The 21,049-nt window shown below is 49.0% G+C and overlaps 1 protein-coding gene and 1 non-coding gene across 4 annotated transcripts in view; both read left to right on the top strand.

Annotated features, from left to right (window-relative positions):
* Positions 1–1,130: 1,130 nt before the first annotated feature.
* NTM (neurotrimin) overlaps positions 1,131–21,049 on the top strand; it is a 931,021-nt gene continuing 911,102 nt past the window's right edge. The window contains exon 1 of one of the 3 annotated variants that reach the window (XM_033861762.2): positions 1,131–1,418. In XM_033861762.2, the coding sequence (XP_033717653.1) occupies positions 1,337–1,418 (82 nt within the window). In that variant the 5' untranslated portion in view covers positions 1,131–1,336. The remainder of the gene's footprint in view (positions 1,419–21,049) is intronic. The other 2 variants (XM_033861763.2, XM_033861764.2) reach the window with 2 other exon arrangements.
* LOC117313462 (U6atac minor spliceosomal RNA) lies at positions 15,462–15,582 on the top strand. The gene has a single exon (XR_004527970.1). It is a non-coding gene; the product is annotated as a U6atac minor spliceosomal RNA (small nuclear RNA).

Raw genomic sequence — 21,049 nt, 5'->3', positions numbered from 1 at the left:
GTCAGAATCAGCTAAGGAAGGTGCCGTGAACAGGCTAAGTTTTCCAGAATTTTTGTTTGCATCACATAACTTGCTTCCCATAAGAGAAAACCACAAATTAGATCATCAGTTTTCAGGACCTTAGAGTTAGCAGATCTCTCAAAAAGTCATCACATCCATTAGATTATTTCTGTCAGAGTTATATTCTTACCCACCATCAAGGAGATGCATGTCTGCAACTCTCTGAGGACATTTTGCAACCACACACAAAGTCTGTACTCAGAAAGTCCTTCAGTGTGTCTAACCTAAGTCTGTCTTGCTGCAGTTTAAATAAACCACAAGCACTTACATTATTTATCTTAGTGAAAGTGGATTGACTGAGGCATGTAGAATAAACTCACCCCTTGTCCCCTTTTGGAGAATCTTCTCCATATTCGGACTGCAGTTCTTCTCAAATCTCAGAAGCCCCATCTCTTTTCATGGTATCATACACACATGGATGACTTCAGGAAATAAACTTAGTGAATGAAATATAGGAGTAATACAAATATTCTGAAACAGAAGTGACAGGAGAAGAAAATAGAAATTTATTATTTTCAAAGCCACAAAGTAGGAGGTTGATTGGAAAAGGTGAAAGATGAGAGAGAGAGAGGGAAAAAATTTGTCATTGAATGATATTTTCCTCTCCGATGAAAATAAGTACCAACAAATGAAATCTGACGCATCTTTGCAAGTTTCACCAAGCTTGAAAATGTCCCTTTAAAATTTCCCGTAAGCGGTTGCTGGCTGCGGGATTTTTCCAGTGTAAAGGGAATCTGAGTTCAGGAGGCCAGGGAACGCCAGAAGGAAAGGGATTTTTTGATGCTTGGAGTTCTGAGACTGTCAGTTTAAAAAATGAAAGTAATATAGAAGGGGCAAAGTGGCATTTATCATACCATCTCTCCAGGCTCCTGTCTCTTTAATCAGCTAGCCTGATTTGCCCAGTAAATGATTCCTGAGTGTGTGTGTGTGTGTGTGTGTGTGCGTGTGTGCGCGCGCGCGCGCGCGTCCGCGCGCACCCGCGCGCGTGTGTTGTAGCTCTGTCAATCCTTGGATTAGAACCAATGATTGCAGCTTGTAGGAGGGCTGTCCAGGGCCAGATTGTACGAGGTGTCTCAGTGCCAGAGTATGAGGAGAGATAATTACTGAGAAGTCACACTCTCTCCCATCCTTGGCTTTCTTGTGGTGTCCTTCAGCAAAACAGTGGATTTAAATCTCCTTCCACCAGCTCCAGAGCAACGCAATCTGTCAGGAAAGAAAGAAAGAAAGAAAAACCCCGAACCTGACAAAAAAGAAGAAAAAGAAGAAAAAAAAAATCATGAAAACCATCCAGGCAAAAATGCACAATTCTATCTCGTGGGCAATCTTCACAGCGCTGGCTGCTCTGTTTCTCTTTCAAGGTAAGAGCTTGCTATTGATTCGCCTACAGTCGACCCAGGAATTGTACAGCGTGCTGTTGGTGATTCGCAGACTCTCTGAGTCGGCTCTGCTGTGCGGTTGGTTTGCAGGTGGGGGAGAGAGCGTCCGAGCAGCATGGCTGGGACTCCATCCTCCCTCCCAGGCTGTGAGGATATTGATTTGATGTTGGCTGCTGCCGGAACGGTGGGTGGGTGTGTGGCGCGGGGGGGGGGGGGGGAATGTACGTGCAGAAGTAAAATGTGTCTGGGGCTCCCGTGCGGTACGTGGCTGTGTGCTGGTCCCCTGGACCTCCGTACATTCTTGCACACACACGATAGATGGAGACACATGGAATCACGGATTCGGAGGGCGACGGGGCTGCTAACGCATTGCTTATGGTACTGGGAAGAAATTACGAGAGGAAACTTTAAATATCTATCGGCCAGTAAACTTGCAAAGCTTCTGCAAGGAGCACACAGAAAACGCAGGCTAGGCATAATCAGGTACCTGTGCATCGTGGTCAGAGAGCCAGCTAGAAGGGCTGGATCGGTCCGCAGCAGCGGTGGGCAGCGGGGTAGTTTCCCATGTGTTTTGGGGTGTGTTTGTGGAGGGGGGCGGCGGGGCGTGGTAACAAGCAGATAAGAGGCTGTAGGAGCCAGCGGGGCTCTGAAATTCCGGAAAGCTCTCCTAAGTTGAACGGAAAGAGGCATGAAGAGTCGAATACTAATGTTTGGTTTCTTTCTCTTCTGGGAAGCGGAGCTGAGGGGCTGCAGTTGGGGCCGGGCTTGCTGGGGGTGAGTGCGCGCTGTGACGTGGCCCTGCGGTGCTGGGGTGGCTTGGGATCCGCTTCAACCTTGAGTCCGCTCGCTGCACCGGGTGGCTCCGCGCTCTGTCCCGGCTTTCAGGTCCCAGCAGCCGCATTACCTGCCCACCTGCTTGCTCCCACCCACCCTGTCCTTTGAGGGTCTGGCTTGCCTTTCTTTTTTGAAGATCCCTGCACTCCCAGGGACTGAGACGGGCAGAGGAACTTCCCCCGGGTGGTCCAGCAGCATCTCCCAGAGGACCACGCGTGGAAGCTCAGCGCTGGCAGCTGAGTCCCCAGAGGAAAGTTCACTCCCAGGGGGTGGAGAAGGCTGAGGAGTCCCACCCACCTGATTCCCTTCCCCACTGCAGCACGGGGCTTTCGTGGTCCGGACTGGTCCCCACCTCGGGTCCCGCTGACCTCCCTCTGAGGGTGGGCTTTGGGGACTGTCCCCTTGCCATAGTTGCAGGGGTGACCACGCAAGGTGGGCAGAGGGACCAGGCTGGGAAGAACCAAATGCGCGTGTACCTTCGGCTGGGGCTCGAGGGGGAGGAAGGGGGCCCCGGAGGGATCTGAGTTGGATGCAAGCAAGTCCCTTGTGCGGGATCTCCTTGCCTTGCCAGCTGCACCCAGCCTCGGGGGCGCCGGCCTCGGGGTGTCTCTCCTCCCTCACTGGGTGGTGGGTGTGAGAGTGAAGGAGGCCACGTGGCGGCAGCCCTGATTGACTCGTCTTACGTAACAAGGAGCTGTGGCAGCATGTGTGTGTGTGCGCGCGCGCGCGCGCGCGTGTGCAAACCCCTGCTTGTACTGGGTGAACAGGGGCTCACCCAGTGAGGTCAGAGCCCCAACTCTGGCAGCGGGGAAACTGAGTCCAGAGCCAGGTAGCCTCAGGGAAACAGCTTCTATCATGCTAACCACAGAAATGGAAACTAACTAGGCAAGGGGTGGAGTGAGGGGTCAGAGGAAGGGACAGGGAAGGTCCCAAGACCTCCATAATTTCCATCTGTCCTGAGGTCTGTGTCTCTTCCATCTGTAACTTCAAACCGGAGACAATGGCCAAAATTCCACCATCCACAGCCCCACGGGCTGCATGCCAGAAGCCCCAGGGCCATACTGAATTTACATATAAATTAGCATACATGATTTTTTTTTAATCAGAAATAAATGCAGGGAAGCATAATATTTGCTCATACTTTGAATCAATCCTGAATAGATGGGAAGGAAGTGGTGATGCAGAATTCTCCAGGGGGAATTCTGATTTTGCATTCTTGTTGCCGTCTTGGGGTGGGGATGGAGGTCACTTGGTTATCCCAGATCTCCTCACATTCTACCAAATCCTGCTTTTCCTAAGACGAATAATGGCCTTATTTGTGCTACCCACCTCGAGCCGGTTCTGAATAGCCTTCAAAGTGTCACAAAAGAACAGGGCTGCACAATTTTAATGGAAAGGGACCCCCAAGACCCCTGAGCCACATGCCAGTTGGACCAGCCAACATGATGTGTGTTTTCTCTTCAAGGGGTTGAGAGCTGGAGTCGGCCAGCTACCTCTTATCAAACTCACAGAATTACTGAGGCAGCCACGTCTTGCCTGCAGTAATCCACCCCTATTGCATTGACCCAGTGGGACTAGTTAGAATGCAGTACACATTCTAAGGCAATTTTTTCTTCTCCTCTGTTTTTGTTTTAAGCTGGCTCTTCCTAAAGCCGTTACTTCCTGGGTTTCTTGCCTTCTTGAAAAGGTGCCCGGGGCTAGGGGCAGGTGATGGACCCCTCCCTGACCTGCTTCTCACCTCTACCCCACCAGCAACCATGATCCAGCTTAGATGGGGAGGGAGTCAGCACTGATTAGTGATGGGTGGGAGGCAGGGGGTGATTAGCGCCCTGGGGCTCTGGCCCTAAGAAGATCTGAGGTTGATTAACAAGAGCCCCTCCCAGTTCCTGGGAGCCAGAGTGAGGACCGAGGACGGGATTAGGCGCTGTCCTTTTCAGCACACCGCCCACCTTCTGCCACTGAGAGGCTCTGAAAGGAATGGCTGGTGGTGCTGCAGCTTCTCTCCTTCTAGTAACCCGACCATTTCTCCTTCGAAGGATTAATGCTCCTTTCAACACTTTCCGAGGAGCTTGGCTAGATTCCTGTCTTAACCTTTCTCATTTTCTCTCACCTTCTCACATCCCACATCAACACACCTGCCCGCTTATACACAGGCAGGGCGGCGGGGAAGGGAGAGGAGATGGGGCTAGGTTCACCCTCTCGTTCTCTGGGCACCAGCAACATGGACACCGTTCAGCTGGGCGGATTGGCCAAGTTCCTGCCACTCACAGTAAACACTTGGGTGCCAGCCGCAGCCTGAGCTGGGCAGTGCTTCTGAGATGTGAGGGGGGCAGATGAGACCATAACAATGTTTACTGGCAAAGTGAAGAATCGGTTTGGGATGATGGGATCCTGGGCCTGATGTAAGCATTGTGGGCACTTGGAAGCATGGCCAAAAACAGCTTCAGGCGAGACTGCAGAGGAGCTTCACGGTGTGGACCCTGGCTGCCAGGCTTGGCGCTGCCAACTGGGGGCGAGCCATGGGTGAGCCGCGGATGGCACGACAAATGCAGCTCGCCTCCATCCTTCACACACGGTGACGGTCCTCGGGGCATTTGATCGAGGTGGCCGGAGGGTCCCAGCCGGGGCCACTCTTGGGTCGCAGCGTTACTTGCCAGGCACACAGCCTTGTCCTGGTGCTGCTTCTTCCCTTTGTCAGTTTTAAAGCCAAATACGAGCCCTGGAACCCCTTCTCATCCTGTGACATCTGCCCCTGACTTCCGTGGTTTCCCAGTGGCCTCTCCTAGGGTGCTGAGATGAAGGGTGCTGAGCTGTGTCCCTGAAGGGCCTCTCCTGGTCCCCTGCTTGTGTGCTCTGCCACGCACTGTGTCTCAGCAGCTCCCCGGGGCTCTGCCCCTGCACCCACGCAGTCTGGCAGCCCTGAGAAGCAGTGACCCAGGCTGGGGCCAGCTATGTGTCGTGGATGGGCCACACCAGTGCTGGCTTTAGCCACAGTTTACCCCTTGGGGCGAGGTGAGCTATCTCAACATCCTAAGCAGTGGTGACATTTCTGAGTCAATGTGGGACACATGATTCTGGGACGTCCAGGAACATGCTGGAAGGATTTGTGATGCTCTTGCCGTCTGCTCCTGGTGGGAACACTTTGGAGAGGACTGTTGTGTCTAGGATTTGTCCCTGTTCCAGAATTTTTAGGTTTGGAGCTCACGACCTGCTCTTGCCTCTTGCCCCTCAACTAGGATGATAAAGACGCAAAAAACTCCCACTTTGCTTTATATGTAACCCCAGCGGAGGTCCCTCAGACCCTTCCAATACCCTAATGAGTGTGCCTGACAGATTTCCAGCCAGTTCTGGTGGCCTGAGCACAGCTGGGTGGGCAGCAGGTACATCCAAACTCAAAGTCCCCCATGTTTTCTGTAGGTGGAAATACTTCCCTCTGTGCGCCCGCCTCCCCACCTGCCTGCCAGGATGGGGAGCAACTCCCCTGGGTGTTGTAAGGACTCATTAAGGCTTGTAATGCGGCAAACATGCGGTGCTAAGTGGAGCTCCATGCTGAGCCTGCTGGTATTTACGCAGCTCCTTCTCTTTCTGCTCTACTGGCTTGTTACATGTTTACTTTATGTCTGTAGTCATTTGAAATTCAATAAAACTAATTAAACATAAAAAATGAAAACACTCAAAAATAAGGTAATCGATGATGTACAGGTCGGATGGGGTTGGGTACCACATCTTCCCAGGTGTCTCCTCCCACCTGGTGGCAGAGGCCTCTTACCCTTAGAGGATGTGCTGGTTAAGACAGGAAGGGACTTAGAAGAAACATGCGGCGGGGAGCATACCTCCCATCGTTTTGTAGGAGGAGACTGTTCAGGGAGGGGGAAGGGGGTGGGACCAATGGCAGGGGGCGGGGCCCTGGGAAGGGGGAGGGTGGAGCCAAGAGTTTCAGAGGGAAAAGAACAGCTCTAAGCTGTACTGGCAAAGGGTGGGAAGAAGAGGACTCGATCCTCTGCCTTGACTGATTTCGTCCAGTAACCTCTAGAATTTTAGTTTATGTATTTATGTATTTGTTTCTGCAACCTTCTGGACTGAGCCCGCTCTTGCTGTGGCCGCTTAAACTTACAAGAGCTTCAGCGAAGAGATGCGTGTGTTCCTCCTCCATCCCTCGCCTTCTCACTCTCCCTGCGTCTCCCTCTCTTCCTCTCCCCTGTCCTCCCTCCCTCTTTCTGCCCTCTCTCCTCCTCTCCTCTGCCTTCCCAATTCTCTTTCTCTCTCTCCCCTTTTCTTTCTCCCTTTCATTTTCCCTTCTCCTCCGTGGGAAACATAATTGATCAGCTGACAGATCTGGGTCAACCTGGCAGGGGTTGCTCCGCCTTGCACAGGCTTGCCTAGGAGAGGAGGGGAGTCTGTCCTCCCAGGTCACCAGGAGCCCAGATGACGCGGTGCAATGATAGTGGGGGGACCAAAGAACCAGTGGCGAGTTCACGCCCCGTAAGTGTGGCTGGGACCCCACTGACAGCAGCGTCCTCAGCTGTTGTGTGTCCCCGACACTCCAGTGTTCCACGTCCCTTTTCCCTTTGCCTCTTTCCTGCTTCTGTTTAGTTTCTACGCCCTGCTTGTTCCCGTGTCCTCGTTCTTCTTTCTGCTTGCCTCCCTACCTTTTCTCCTCTTTCCAAAACCAAGACAGGAGATCTCAGAATCTCCCCGACTTAAGTCATATTAGAGAAATGGCCTTTTGTTTACTTGCAAGAAGAAAAACAGAAACTCTGCCAGAAGAGCTCTGTAAGTCATTTGCAAACCGCAAAACAAACCAACGACGATTCACATTTTCATTGCTGAGAAAAAAGTATTTCAAGAGAGACTGTCAAGCTGAGAAACCAAATATTGGAAAACACGTTCTTCAGCTCTGTAACTAAGGACATCTTAGGTTACTAAATTTGATTTCTTTCTTTCTTTCTTTTTTGGCTTCTCGAAGAGTATTGTCCTTTACAGCAATAAAAGAATGTTCAAAAGATGGACTGGTTTTGGCTTCAATTGCTCATTCAAATTCACTCTTCAGAGGCGCCTCCTTTGCTTCTCCTTGGTGGTGGTGTCACCAAACTCTAATCCAACACAGACTAGATCTAGTTGTTTATTTGTCCGTTGGTTCAATCACCTGGCAAGTGTTTATTGAGTTCCTGTTATGTTCCCTGCATTGTCGTAGGTGCTGGGAATATATCAGTGATCAAAGCAACTAAAGACAGAGTATGGGGACTTCCCTGGTGGTCCAGTGGTTAAGACTTCACCTTCCAATACAGGGGGTGCGAGTTTGATCCTTGTTTGGGGAGCTAAGATTCTACATGCCTCGTGGCCGAAAAACCAAAACATAAAACGGAAGCCATATGGTAACAAATTCAATAAAAGACTTTAATAATGGTCCACATCAAAAATAATCTTAAAAAAAAAAAGAGTACAGTCTCCCAGATTTGATTTCATTTGCCATTCTTTATAATCACATTGGGAAGAACCAACAGGACCAGAAGCAAGGGGGGCACGTGGCGTGTCATGGCCTCCTGCACAGTTGCTTGTGCAAATTATGATGGGTGGGAAGAACGCAGCAACCCTGGTTGCTTGTTTTTAGATGGGGAGTACTGGGGGCGGAGGCTCCACCTGGCTCTGGGTCCATCATGTAACAGCTGCTGCCTCTGCTACGCCACCTTGAGTCCTGCCGCAAGGGGCTCAGGGATGTGTGATGCTCCCTCAGTTAGCACAAGGGTGGCGAAACCTGGCGTGAGGTAGCTGGCTTTGCGACTATTGGCTCTTGTCATTCGAGTTATTCGTTGGTTCTTGGCACTGCTGCCATTCTGTCCAGTGGCCTGTGCAGCACGTTTGTGCCCTGCCTTCTGCATAGAACTAGATGGTCAAAGGGGGCAAGGGGGGCAACTTACACAGGGCAGGGCAGGGTTTGCTGAGGCAGCTGGTCGGGGTGAGGCAAATGCAGTTCAGGGGACTCTGAGGGATTCAAATTTCAAGGTAGACTTAAGATGACCTCCCTTCTGAGAACTTATTTTGTTTTTTGCCAACCACTCATCACACCCTAATTTAGGGTTCCTGGAATAGCAGACATGCGTCGTCATTTATTTGTTCTCCTCTGATACTCCAGCTGTGGTTGGGACACAAGTCTTCTTTCAGTTGTCAACTTGTGTGTTCAGCCTCATGTACCCAAAGGGAATCGAGCTTTTCTTCCGCCCACGTTGTGTGCTGTGGCTGCCCCGTGGGTGCTTTAGGAACATGCTTACCCCACTGCTTCCATCTGCATTTCCATAGTGGTGGTGACTCTTCTTAGCTCTTCCCCTGTAGGAGAACAGGTAAGTATCTTTCTCACGGATCCATGGTTCTTCCAAGTCAAGCAACCTGGAGCAATTGTACCTCTTCTGACCCTGTCTCAGATGTTAGAAGGTCCTCAGTGGGTAGGTGCAATGTGTCTTTATTTGCAATATTCCCATTTTCTAAGCCAGTGGTCTTCAAATTTGTTCTACCATAGAATCACCTGAGGAGCTTTATAAAAGTGTCCATGTCTGGACCCCATCCTGGAACAATTACACCACAATCTCTTTGTGAGCTGTCTGGTTATTTTTCAGAGCTCCCTAAGGGGTTCCAATCTGTGGCCAGGTTTGAAAACCATACCTCTCGAGTCATCCGAAAATGTTCTCCAACCTGGAATAAGACACAGCCACTCCATGAGCCTCAGTTGCTTCATCTCTAAAATAAAGCAGTTGGACTAAAAGATTTTCAAGTTTCATTTCAAGTCTCACATTTTGCAATTCCGCAAATCGTCTTTTTGAGTCTAGTCCTTGAAAGGTAGTGGTGCTAGAAGAAAATATTCAGAAGCAGTCTCTGTTTGTAGGAAGCTAAGAATATGAACACAGTCACAGACGGACGACCAAAGCCGGAACGTGCGAGTGGTGTGTGTGCACACAAACACCACACACTGTATCATACATACTGTCCCACGTATCCGTACACGCACGCGCTTCTTCATCAAGAAGGCATCCTTCAGGTGGGAAGAAAGGATGAACTAGTCACGGCATTTCAGGTAGGGGGACTCAGGAAGGATAACAACCGACCCTATAGGAGAAATTCAGGGGCTTTGGGATGTGTGAATATGGGTCAGGAATGAATGTGCTAGAGGCGGATTTAGAGCGAGCTAAGGGATGGTGAGCCTTGGCAGAAACTCCATTCATAAGTGCGAAGCTTTGCATTTCTCTCTCCTGGCCTCCGCTCCCGCTCGCTCCCCAGGAACTGGCTACAGCAGCCTGCTGCTTCCATGGCGCTCCTTCTCACAGGCAACAAAGGCTCCGTGCTCAGAACCCCAATGGCAACTTGGCAGCGACTGTGTTAGGCAGAGTGATGCTGGCCCTCCCCTCCAAGCCAGGTCAGATCCTGCAGTGCAGGCAGGAGTGAAAGCTTGCCTGTTCGGATGGAGTCAGCAGGTGTAGGAGGCGCCGGGGGAGCAGAGCTCTCATGCAAATTTGTACCAAGTGCAGTCACTGGGTAACTCACAAAGTGTTCACGCTGCTGTGTCAGGCAAGCCAGAGTCGCAGGCAGCCGAGCCCAGAGGAACATTCAAGATGGTTTAGTTCAATCCCTCTCTTGGAGCTCTAACACCCCAAAAGTGCAGCTGCAGTGGTCCCCTAACTTCTGTCTCCAGTATGGGGGGAACTTGCATCTCTCCAGAGAGCTATTGCATCTGACCGTTCAGGAAGACGGGGAGACAAAGGAGAAGCTGTCTTCTTATCTATTCCAGCCATTTGCTCGAGGTCTGGAGAGAACACACAACATAGTGGCTGGGTCGCCTGGGTCCAAACCTTGGCTGTGCCACTTCCTGGTCTGAAGCCTTTGGCGGTTTAATCAACTTCTGTGGGTGATTCAGTTTCCTCTTGTATAAAACGGAGCTACTTCTGAGTCTTACCTCTAAGGCTGGTATGAGGATTAAATAAGTTACTGCGGATAAAGCGCTTGGCACATAGTAAGCTCTCAATAAATACCACCTAATAGTATCATGATTGCTGCTAACACTACTACCCATGGGACAAGGCTGATTTTTCTTCCACATGGCTTTCCTTCAAATATTTGAAAACAGGATTCCCTCCCCTTCTCCCTTAGTTAAATATTCCAAGCTTTTCTCCTATTTTCTGTATGACCATTCACAGATAGGGTGCTGATGGCCCTTTCCTAAAGTTATTCCGGCTACTTTATGTTCTTTTTAAGGTAAATCTCCTCCCAGTGTGCTCTGAGTAGCCCTGAATGTTACAGGACATGGCCTCTCCTGATTCCAGATTAGGATACAATGAAGTCTCAGCTCTTTGGAAAGGCATGGCCCAGGGGCGCCAGCCTCTCCCCTAACCCTACTCCCGTTCCGTGGATTCCTAGGGGTTTTCTGAGGTTTCCGCCTCCTAGTACGCGTGCTCTGCTGAGGGCCGCCCTGTCCACCTGGAAAACGCTTGTTATGACTCACGGCAAGACTCCAGGCTCAGCGTCCCTTTGAAGCCCCTCCTCCTCTCGTTTCTGCCTCCACTGCTCTGGCACCTCCTTCCGGCCTTCGTGTCCGCTGACATCTGCGTGGCTACCTGCTGACACCTCTGTCTCCCCTCACTGGACCGTGAGCTCCTGGAGGCCCGGGACCGCCTTGTGTATCTGCACACTCAGCACAGTACTTGACACACAGGCGACCAGTGCTTATGGATAGGACAAAAGGGGAGAGAGGGAGAGAGAAAGACGCCCTTAGGTTTATGAGTAGCCATAGAACCCTGTCGACTCAGGGTGAGCTGTAATTAACCCTTCCTCCTCCTATGCCTGTGTTGTACTACGCACACGGCAACCTGCCTCGAAACTTACCCTTTCTGAAGTCTTTATTAGTTTCAACTCATACCTTCCTCCGACAAGATCTTTTTTGGACCCTGAATATGTAATCCCACACATCAGTAATCCCTCCTGGTTATAACCAGATGTAAACCAGATGTTATAGGCGTCCAGGGAGCGGGAGATGAGCTCACTCTTTTTGGCTAAACTCACCCAAGCGCAGGAAATGGGACCTCCAGTGGTCAGCGGGTCAGAAGTGTGGAGGAAGGGGCTGCTCTCTGAACCACTTTGGCGTCAGAGGGGGCACCAGGGGCCAGGGAAGGGTGCACCTGAGGAAAGAGGAGAGTGACTGGGTGGCTTTGTTTATCTGGGGAAGGCAAAGTGGACGAGTGCTTCTTACCTGCTTCTTCAAACCTACTCTGCCTCTTTCTTCACCATCCATCCCCCCCAGGGCATTTGACTGTCCTCTAAACAGCCAGAGGACACCTGGCCCAAACATGAAAAGATTGACAACCTTTTTTCTCAATGCAATTGGTGATGCACAGACACCTGCAGATAGATAAACCATTTTGCCCAGTCTGAAAGCAAATAAGAATAATTATTCTATATTTCTTCTTCCTTTTCCCGTAAACCTTCTGAGTAGAAGGAACGTAATGTCTTATCACCACTTTTTCATTACTTTCTTGCACTGCTGAAGCCTTGTCCAAGGCTGGAATAGTTTAATCATCAAACCCAGAAGCGTTTTCGGACTTCTAGAGTTGCGGGAGGCACCTTGGAATTAACCCGATCTCCCGCCCAAGACAACCATCCCACCTGAATGATGTTCGCTAATTCCTGTTGACCAACTCCAGGATTTCCAGGGAGCAGGCGCTCACTGCCAGAGTCGTGGTCCCAGTTCCGGCTGTCTATCCAAATCGCCTGTGGAGATTGTCATAAGCAGAGGCCCAGGTTCAACTCACAAAAATTCTCATTAAATGGATCAGAATGGGGCAAGATCACCTCTGCTTTGAAACACCTATGACTCTACAGTGCAGATACAGTGGAGATCAACTGACACTAGCCTCCCTTTGTGTAGTGGATAAACTCTGTGAGAAAATACTGTTCAGTATAAATTCTATCCTTCCTCTTATAAACAGGGCTCTAAATTTGCTCAGGGCAGCGAAGTGCCTGTTTATAATACGTACCTCTGAGATTTCCTTAGAGCCGAGGATGGTCATGCCGTGCAGGTCAGGCCAATGGGAAGCGAGCAGAAGTTTCCCGGGTGGGAGTTGGAGGGTTCTACTCAGGAAGGCTGTGCTTTGTGAACCTTACCACCCCCCTCCCCCAGACTTTTCTTGACTTAGAGCCTGGCGTACTACCCGGGGGTCCAGGAACCAACTTGCAAACAGGAGGACAAAATGGCATTAGAATGGCAAACACACCCAGAATGGTAAAACAGGAAGCTCTTAGGTTGAACTAAATGGACTTGTTGTTTTAGTAAATCAAAACCAGCTGAGTATGAACAATTTCACATGGCTCAATCTAACAGAAGGACCCCAAGTTCAAGGTAACATAGCAGTGATGCCAGCTCTGGAATACCTATGTCCACACTTATTATATATGGAAAAAAAATCCCCATATGATTAGGTTTCAATTACTTGCAGTTGAATACAATCCTGGAGAATCTATGTGGAGCAAAAATTTGCCTCTTCCTAACTTACGCCAGTTAGAGCCACTCAAAATACAAGTCATATTGTGCGATGCAGTTTCTTTCTAAGAGAAGACGATTATGGACCCAAGTTATCTTATCTTGACATTCTTAGTTCCTTCTCGTCTTTATCACGGGCATAACTTCTAGACCGCTAATCATCCTGATCACTATCTTCTAAAGTTGCTGCAGTTTGATAATGATCCACTAAGAGGCATTACCAGAGAGATGGTTGCTGATGTGGTCGGACCGGCAGGGTGTGGAGTGGGCTATTACCTACCACGGTGTGGACTTTACATCTAGGACCACTTTATTATTATATTCGTTTCTTTTCCTTTTCAGATATTCCACGCGATTGCTCATTGGCGTTGCACTCATTCCCCTGACTAAAATTATTCAAGACCTCTCCCATCCTTGCTTTTAAGTGCATGAAATTTCATTTCACGTGGGTCCATTATCTAAATCCATCGAGACTGTTTTTGTATTCTGATAAGCTGTCACCAGCAGCTTCGTGTCATCCCCAAGTGATATAGACTTGGCATGTCCACATCACCAAGGTGAATGATTTAAAAAAAAGCAAAATCATAGATTCAAGGGCACGGCCGAGTTCTTATTTACATTTATATCTCATCCACTCCAGAGTGATTTATTCAGACCCTACTGTGCGCTGTCCATAAACCACGGGTCCTACTTCTTATACTCAGTGAAGTAAGACAATTCAATACAACATGCCATGTGCTGGGATAAAAGCAAGTCATGTTTGCTACGGCAGCATCTAGATCTCTGAGGTCAGAGAACTCTTCTAGAAGGAAGAGATGTTAAAGCTGAGACACAAAGGTGAAGAGATTCAGCCAGGTGAGAGGAGAGAAAAGTGTTACAATGAAAGGAAATGGCGTAGGCCAACGCCTAGAGGAAGGAGAGCATGGTAGGAATCGAGGAATCCAGTATCCCATCTGGCTAGATTGAATGTGTTTGTATAGTTTGTGGGGATAAAGCAGGGGTGGATGGGCAGGTTGTAGGTAGAAAGACAAGGGGTGTAGGTAGAGAAGTAGTCACAGGTCAGACCTTGAATGGCTTTATGGTTCCTGTTAAAGAGTGTATTCTGAGGGAAGAAAGGGTGTGGAAAGGCTGTATGCCCGACAGCAGCGTGATTAGCTTTGCAGTTTTAATCGTTAAATAACATTATTTGGGTTACTTAAAAATGTTAAAATGTTCCTCTAGTTGCAGTGGGGGAGTGAATTAGAAGGGGACAAGAGTAGAGGGTATGGCAGCCAATCAGGCATGAGTTAACCAGGTGAGAATACGTGGCAGAGATGTAGAGACACGGGTATCCAAGGGTCCTGGACTTAGAGGGTGTGACCTGGAGATGGAGAGCAAAAACAATGGTGTGTGAGAAAGGGAGATGGAAGAGGACTTCCAGTATCCAGGTAAATGGGACACAGACAGGTTTTAGGGGAGTGGTCATGAATGCAATTTGGGTCATGATGGTTTTATTTGTGTACACAGAGCACTGCACTGTGAAGTTAGCTGGACGGGTGTGGAACCCTGGGAGGTTATCTGAGCTTGAACAAAGATGGTCTTCGACGCAGACACAGTTAATTACCCAGGAAGACAGTAGAGAGGAGGTGAAGAGAAACGGGGCAGACAACTAGGATTTAAGGATTGGGAAGGGATGCGATCTTGGGAAAACGATTGACGAGAAGTGGCCAAAACATGGGAGAAAAACCAGGAGAGGATGATGGCATCGGGGTCAGAGGATGTGTGTTTGGGGAAGGCAGGAGTGTTAGCCTAATCCAGTGCTGCTGAGGATTAAGTAAGGTCCGACTTAAGGATGAGAATATCTTCTATCCTCTTGGGAGAACAGTCCTGTGGGCTGGAGCCATAATGTGAGGATAAAGTGGGGTGAGAATAAAAATGTGGATAATTATTTCAAATTTTTTTAAAGAGAGAGAAAGTAGGGAGACCAAGGGTGGGCTGCAGTTGGAGTGAAGGTTGTTACCTTTGTAAGATGGGGAAGCCGGCTCTGAATGTGTGTGGTAGGCGCTGCTAAAGGGGGGCATGAAGGGAGGTACAGGAGGTGCCTGACTGGGTGAGGGCCCTCGGGGAATGTAAGGGGTGGGGTGGGAGCAAATCTTGAGCACAGGCAGAAAAATGGGTCTTAAAGAGAAGGGGACAGACCAGTATCGCTAGCATTTAAAGAAGGAACCACGTATCTGGAAATACCCATTACCATTGGATTCAGCCACAAATGACAACAATACACAGTGAGAGTTGTTTAAAGAAGATAGGACTTTATCTCTCTGGTTACAAAAACATTCCACTGTGTTCCTGGCTGGAGTTCCTGAGGGACTCCCTCCTGTCTGTGGTTTGGGTCCATTGTACATGGTCTAAGTTGGCAGCATCCTTGGGCCAGGCCGTGAGATGAAAGAGAAGAAACAGAAGAAGGGGCAGACGCACATGTGGACTGCATCCCAAAGAAGCTCCCTCCCTGGAAGCCCTCACAGGACACCCTTCCTCACACGCCCTGGGCCAGAACTTGGTCACATGGCCACACTGAGATGCAGGAGAGGGTGAAAAAGGTACCATCCACTTTGGATGACCACATGCCCAGACAAATTCAGGGGCCTACAACCATGGAAGAAGGGGGCTGTGAATATTAGGAGGCAGTTCGCCTGTTGTATGAAAGGGGGGAGGTTAAACTTCCCTCGACAAGGATGCGAGAGGTCCTCAGCCTAAACAAGAAACACATGGTTAAGGCATCACCACTCTCTGTGATGTCACCCAGGGTTTTCCACATCTCTAGTCATTAGGGAAATGCAAATCAAAACCATAATTTGATACTACTTTATGCCTATTAGGATGGTTATTAGTTTTTAAAAATGGTGATGGTACAGAGACACTGAATTAGGACCCTTGTGCACTGCTGGTGGGAAGGTAAAGCGGTACATCCACTGTGGAAAACAGTTCTTAGTGCCTCAAAAAATTAAAAATGGAATTACCATATGATCTAGCAATTCCACTTCTAGGTATATACCCCCAAAAGTCGAAAGCAGAGACTCAAACAGACATTTACACCCCAATGGTCATAGCAGCGTTATTCACAATAGCCCCAAATAGAAGCAAATCAAGTGCCCATCCATGGAGGAACGGATCAACAAAGTGTGGTCTGTACATACAGCCAGGTACCATCCAGCCTTAAGGAAATGAGTGAATAAAATCCTGACACAGGCTATAACCAGGAAGGACCTTGAAGCCACTGTGCTAAGTGAAATGTCAGACACCAAAGGACAAATAGTGTATGATACAACTTCTATGAGGTACTTAGAATAGGCAAATTCATAGAGACAGAAAACAGAATAGAAGTTACCAGGAGCAGGGGATGGGGAGTTATTATTTCATGGGTGTAGAGTTTCTGTTTGGCATGATGAGAGATTTGGGGAGATAAATTTGATGGCTGTACAACGTTCTGAATGTTCTTAATGCCACTGAATTGTGTGCTTAAAAGCGGTTAAAATGGTAACTTTTATGTTATGTGTATTTTACCACAATAAAGAAAAATGGAAAAGAGAGAAAGCTAGCTGTCTTTGGCACTGTATGGATGCAGGCAGAGTTTTCAGCTTCGCGACGGAAGCTGAAGAAGTTTATGTTTGATAGTTTTTATTTTCTCTGCGTATAATTCGGGGAAGGTCTGTGTCTGCATGCATGTGTATCCAGGTTCCTGTGTGTGCCTATAGCTCTGGAAAAGCTGGCTTTTCCAGGAAGCAGAAAAGGACTGAACCTAGTTGTTTACGTAGTAATGGAGAGCACTGGCCAGCAAATCAGAGGGATTCCACGTAGTATTAATCACTCCTTTCCTCACAACATTCTGTTTTCTCTGGATTTTAAAATGATTGTTATCATTATTTTTTATTGAAGTGTGGTGGCTGATGTGCAATATTATGTGTTACAGGCGTACAACAGAGCGATTCATAATTTTTAATGGTTATACTCCATTTATAGTTATTAGAAAATATTGGCTATATTCCTCTTTTCTCTGGATTTGTAAGATACGACATGACCTACCCCCAACTTATTTCCATCTCTTGCCCCACCATGTAGGAGATGGAGAGACCTTCTCCCAGACATGGTCAGAGCTCATCTCCAACTCAGTTCTCAAATCAATTAACTCTGCAAGGAATTACACAGGTAGAGTTTTACATTGCCAGTTTACAGAACCTATCTGTGTAAAATATATTTCTTGATTTCCACATCGATCAGAATATCCTTTTCTCATCCCAGTTCCATCATTAACTCTAACTTTAGAAATCGAGGGTTTTTTTTCTTTTTCCTGAAGGCTTTATTTTCCTCATCTGTAAAATGGGATATTTAAACTTCCTTAGAATGTAGTTTTCACGTTTACTTGAATTATCCTGGGAAACTTGTCACTCAATTCATACTGGAAAAGTAAAGCCAAGGATCTTAGGAGGTTTCTGAACAGTGTGTTAGTGTCTCTCCCTCCCCACGAGGGCATCTGCACCCCCTCCCCTCCCCTCCCCCCTCGCACTCCCACAGTCACTCACAGCTCACTTCCATTCTGTCTCTGAACCGTCCCTGCGTCTCCACTGTCGGCTCAGGCTGACATCATTGTCTGTGGACTAACGCTGTGTCTGAATGGGTCTCCTGCTACCAGTTTGCATCCCAGTTCAGCCCTTCCTCCATCTTGTCCATCATTAATTATCTTGCTACAAAAGCAAATTTTCCCACTTCAGTCCTTTGCTAAGAATCTCCACTAGCCCACAGGGCTCTCAAGATAAAGCCGGAGTTCCTCAACTTGGCAGGGTCCTTCCCTATCCTGCCCTATCCTGCCCCAGCCTCGGTCCTGCTCTGTCTCCCAGAGGCCTCCTCATACTGCTCTCCAGCCCCACTGACCTGGACATTGACCTGGACACTGACCCCAACGCTGACCCTGGACACTGACCCAGAAACTGACTATAGACACTGACAGGACACTGATCCCCTTTCACCTCTCCGTGACCTTGCAGAGCTGCTCTCTGCCGGGTGTGTCCTTCCTGCAGGGTCAGCACCGTGCAACCCTGCACACACTTGTTTCAGCGTTGAGAGGGACGGACAGAAGGGGGCCAGGAAGAGAATTTAAAAAGCTGAAAAAGGAGAACAACAGGGTTTGGGGACCTGCTTTAACCCACTGATTCTACCCTTAGAGGATCCCTCCCAGAGGTTTCCTTGTTAGGAGTCGGCCTTGGAGTCCAGGGCTTCCATCCAGTCTGATCTGAGCAAAGTCCCTGAACCAGAAAGTCTGGGACTTTCTAAAAGGCAGCTCCCTGCGTCTCAAGAAGCCTTTCTGGAGGGCAAGTCACCCTATCGAGAACCGCTGACGTGAAGCAGTCATGCAGCACAGGTGAGGAGCTCTGATTGGAAGGGCCGCCCCTCAGGGCTCTGTGGGCCACCTGGGAGGGGTCTCGGTTTCTCTGGAATATTCCCACCTTAGGAAAGAACCACCAGACAAAGCAAGCTTTGTGGTATGGCAGCTATGGAAATATGTAGACGACGTAAGTAAATGCAAATTCCCTTTTGCTCGGGTTGCCAGAGTTAGTAAATAAAAATCCAGGATGCCCGACCCATTTAAATTCCAGGTAAACAACGCGTAACTTTTAATAATGCATAGTACATACTTATATTAAAAATTATTTGCTGTTTATCTGAAATTCAGATCGAACTGGGCATCTTATTTTTGTTCTGTCTTTATCTGGCACCCTGGTTTTGGTCCATACACATTCGGTACCTAAGGAAAATAGCCCGATCAGAATTTGGAGACTAAACAGTGAAAGTAAGTTTTCACAGTTTATTTTCTTTTTAATGGGGAGGTACATGGTTTGGCAGGAAAAAAAAAGGACGGCTGCTCTTCCTGGCTCATTGGATTATTTGTAAAATCTCCATTTGGGAGAGAAAGAGAAGTAGAGAGTCAGAGAGAGAAACAGATGGTGGTTGAAAATGGCCCATGTTCCAGAAAGTTCCTCCCCTCTGTTGAGAAAACTGAGCACCTACTATGGTCCACGCCCTGGATTCACACCCCCGACAACAGAAATGAGGGGCAGCTTCAGGGAGACTGCGTCCCCTCCCCTGCAGGCTGCGCCTCCTGACAGCTTTTCTGCAGCCACTCCCCACCCCCTTACCTGTCCCAGGTGGCAGGATGCCACCTCAGAGGGCGGGGCTGCGGTTCAAAGACTGGGGGATGAGTGACAGGCATCCTAACGGGATGCAGCTGAGGGAGCCGCTTGCTGACAGAACAATTTGCTGGTGCCCAGAATATCCGCCCAGCTCGGCGAAGCGGAAGCCCGGGCGTCAGGAGAAATTTCAGGATTTTATCATTCGCCGGGGCTCAGGTTTTCTGGGAGCCGCACACTTCCCACGGCACTTTTCTAGACCTGCAGCCTTGACACGCTACGCATAGAGGCTTCCAGAGCCCCAGGAATAACAGGCAAAAGTATTCCCTTTTTCTCCCTCTTGATCCACTGGTGTTTATGTAAATGACGGAAAAAGCAGTTTTCGGCTTGTTTCCGAAGCTTAAAGGCTTCGGGAGAAGCCTGTTATTGAAAAATCAGAAACTGCAAAGCAACTTCTTAAACAATGAATTAGCAGCTCAAGGAGCGCTTGTAAGGCCGAGCGCTCGGTAACTGGCTGCCTTGCAAATAGGAACTCCCCCGGGGTTCAGTCATCAAACACGTGGCAACAGGCTGTCTGTTTCAACACAGTGAGTAATCAAAGGAGATCTGCAGTTAATCCAAATATAACAGAGAAGTATCCGGGGGAAGGCCAGGAAGAGGAGAAACTAGAAGAAAGGTGAGGGGCGGACCAGCGCCTTCCGACCTGGAGTTCCACGTGTCACTGGGACAACTTTGGGGGCCAGGAGGGCTGACCCACCAGAGCCCTTGAGGCACCAGCTACCCAGAGGCTTGGCTCTGCATGGACGCAAACCAGACAGTGAATCCGGCACCTGCCTCTTCTGCTTGACCAGCGAGGTAAATTTTGGGAGGGAGTGAACTTGCGTTTGCTGATTTGCTTGACAATTCTGAGTCCCAGACCAGTTTGAGGGGCGAGGGTCAGTCAGGTGGGGATGGACTTGTTACATCTGGAGGTGCTGGTTTGGTGGTGGTTCCACATCGTCCTTCAGGGGACAGTTCCCAGTGTACGGCCACCAGGGTGCTTCTCAGAGTGTGGTCAGCACCTTCTGGGAACTTCTCAGAAATGGCGACTCGGAGGCCCTACCCCCACCCCCCCACACCTGTAAACACTCAGAAACTCTGACGAGAGGCCCAGCAGGGTGCGGATGAAGAGGCCCTTCAGGTGATGCCGATCTCTGCCGTTGCTCTAGTTTGAGAACCACTGGCTAGTGTGATCACCTGGATGCCCCAGGTTCTTCTGCAGGCTTGCCTGGGAGTGAAGCCCTGGCCAGTTCCAGATCCTGGAGCAATTCTGGGCCGACCACACCCTGTCCTGGTCCCCTCACAGGGCTTTGGGGCTGTGGGGAAAGAAACTGAACCTTTATTAAACATATCCTAGCCCTCAGTACCAGGCGCTGGTAAATGTTTTATGTGTGATATTTTATTTAATCCTTTCTACAATTTGTGAGCCGGGTGTTGCAGGTAGGATTTTATTGCTGACAAAATTGTGGCTCAGAAAAGTCAGCTCGCCAGGGTCCAGACGTTTCCGGAGCCTATGCTCTTTTCACTGAACCCTACAGCACCTCTGACCCATGTGTCATCTGCCCACAGAACCGCCTTGGGTGCCACCTACACAAAGCTCATGCCAGCCTGGCAGGGCCGGCTCTCCCTTCCGCCCTCCCCCACCCAGCCGGTTCCTTGCCTCATGTTAATTTCCCACCTGAGTACTGAGCACTTTATAAATAGCAAATCTAAAATGAATTTTCTACCAGCGATCATTAGCTCCCATGACATCCATTAAACATTCTCGCAAGCAGAGTGAAGTGACAAAAGGGATTGATTTTTACAGTATGCTTAATAGGGGAAAGAAAGAAAGGTGTTGACAAGTCCTTTTTTTTTTTTTTCTGTCCTGATATCACGAGGAATTTGCAATCAGTCAAATGACTTTTATCTGCAGAAAAGAAGGCTAGGTTTGGGGGCGAGAGGAGAGAGGGTGGAGGGTAGCAGCATCCCAGCTCAGCCCATTCCTGCATCCGTGACAGGTAAACATGCAGTTAGTTAGCTAGTGCCAACCACCAAGATGAATATGTCAGATTTAATGT

Source organism: Tursiops truncatus, chromosome 8 (assembly GCF_011762595.2).
Source record: "Tursiops truncatus isolate mTurTru1 chromosome 8, mTurTru1.mat.Y, whole genome shotgun sequence".
NCBI classification, from domain to species: domain Eukaryota; kingdom Metazoa; phylum Chordata; class Mammalia; order Artiodactyla; family Delphinidae; genus Tursiops; species Tursiops truncatus.
The sequence above is the reverse complement of the archived record's forward strand: the minus strand, read 5'-3'. Positions and strand labels throughout refer to the sequence as shown.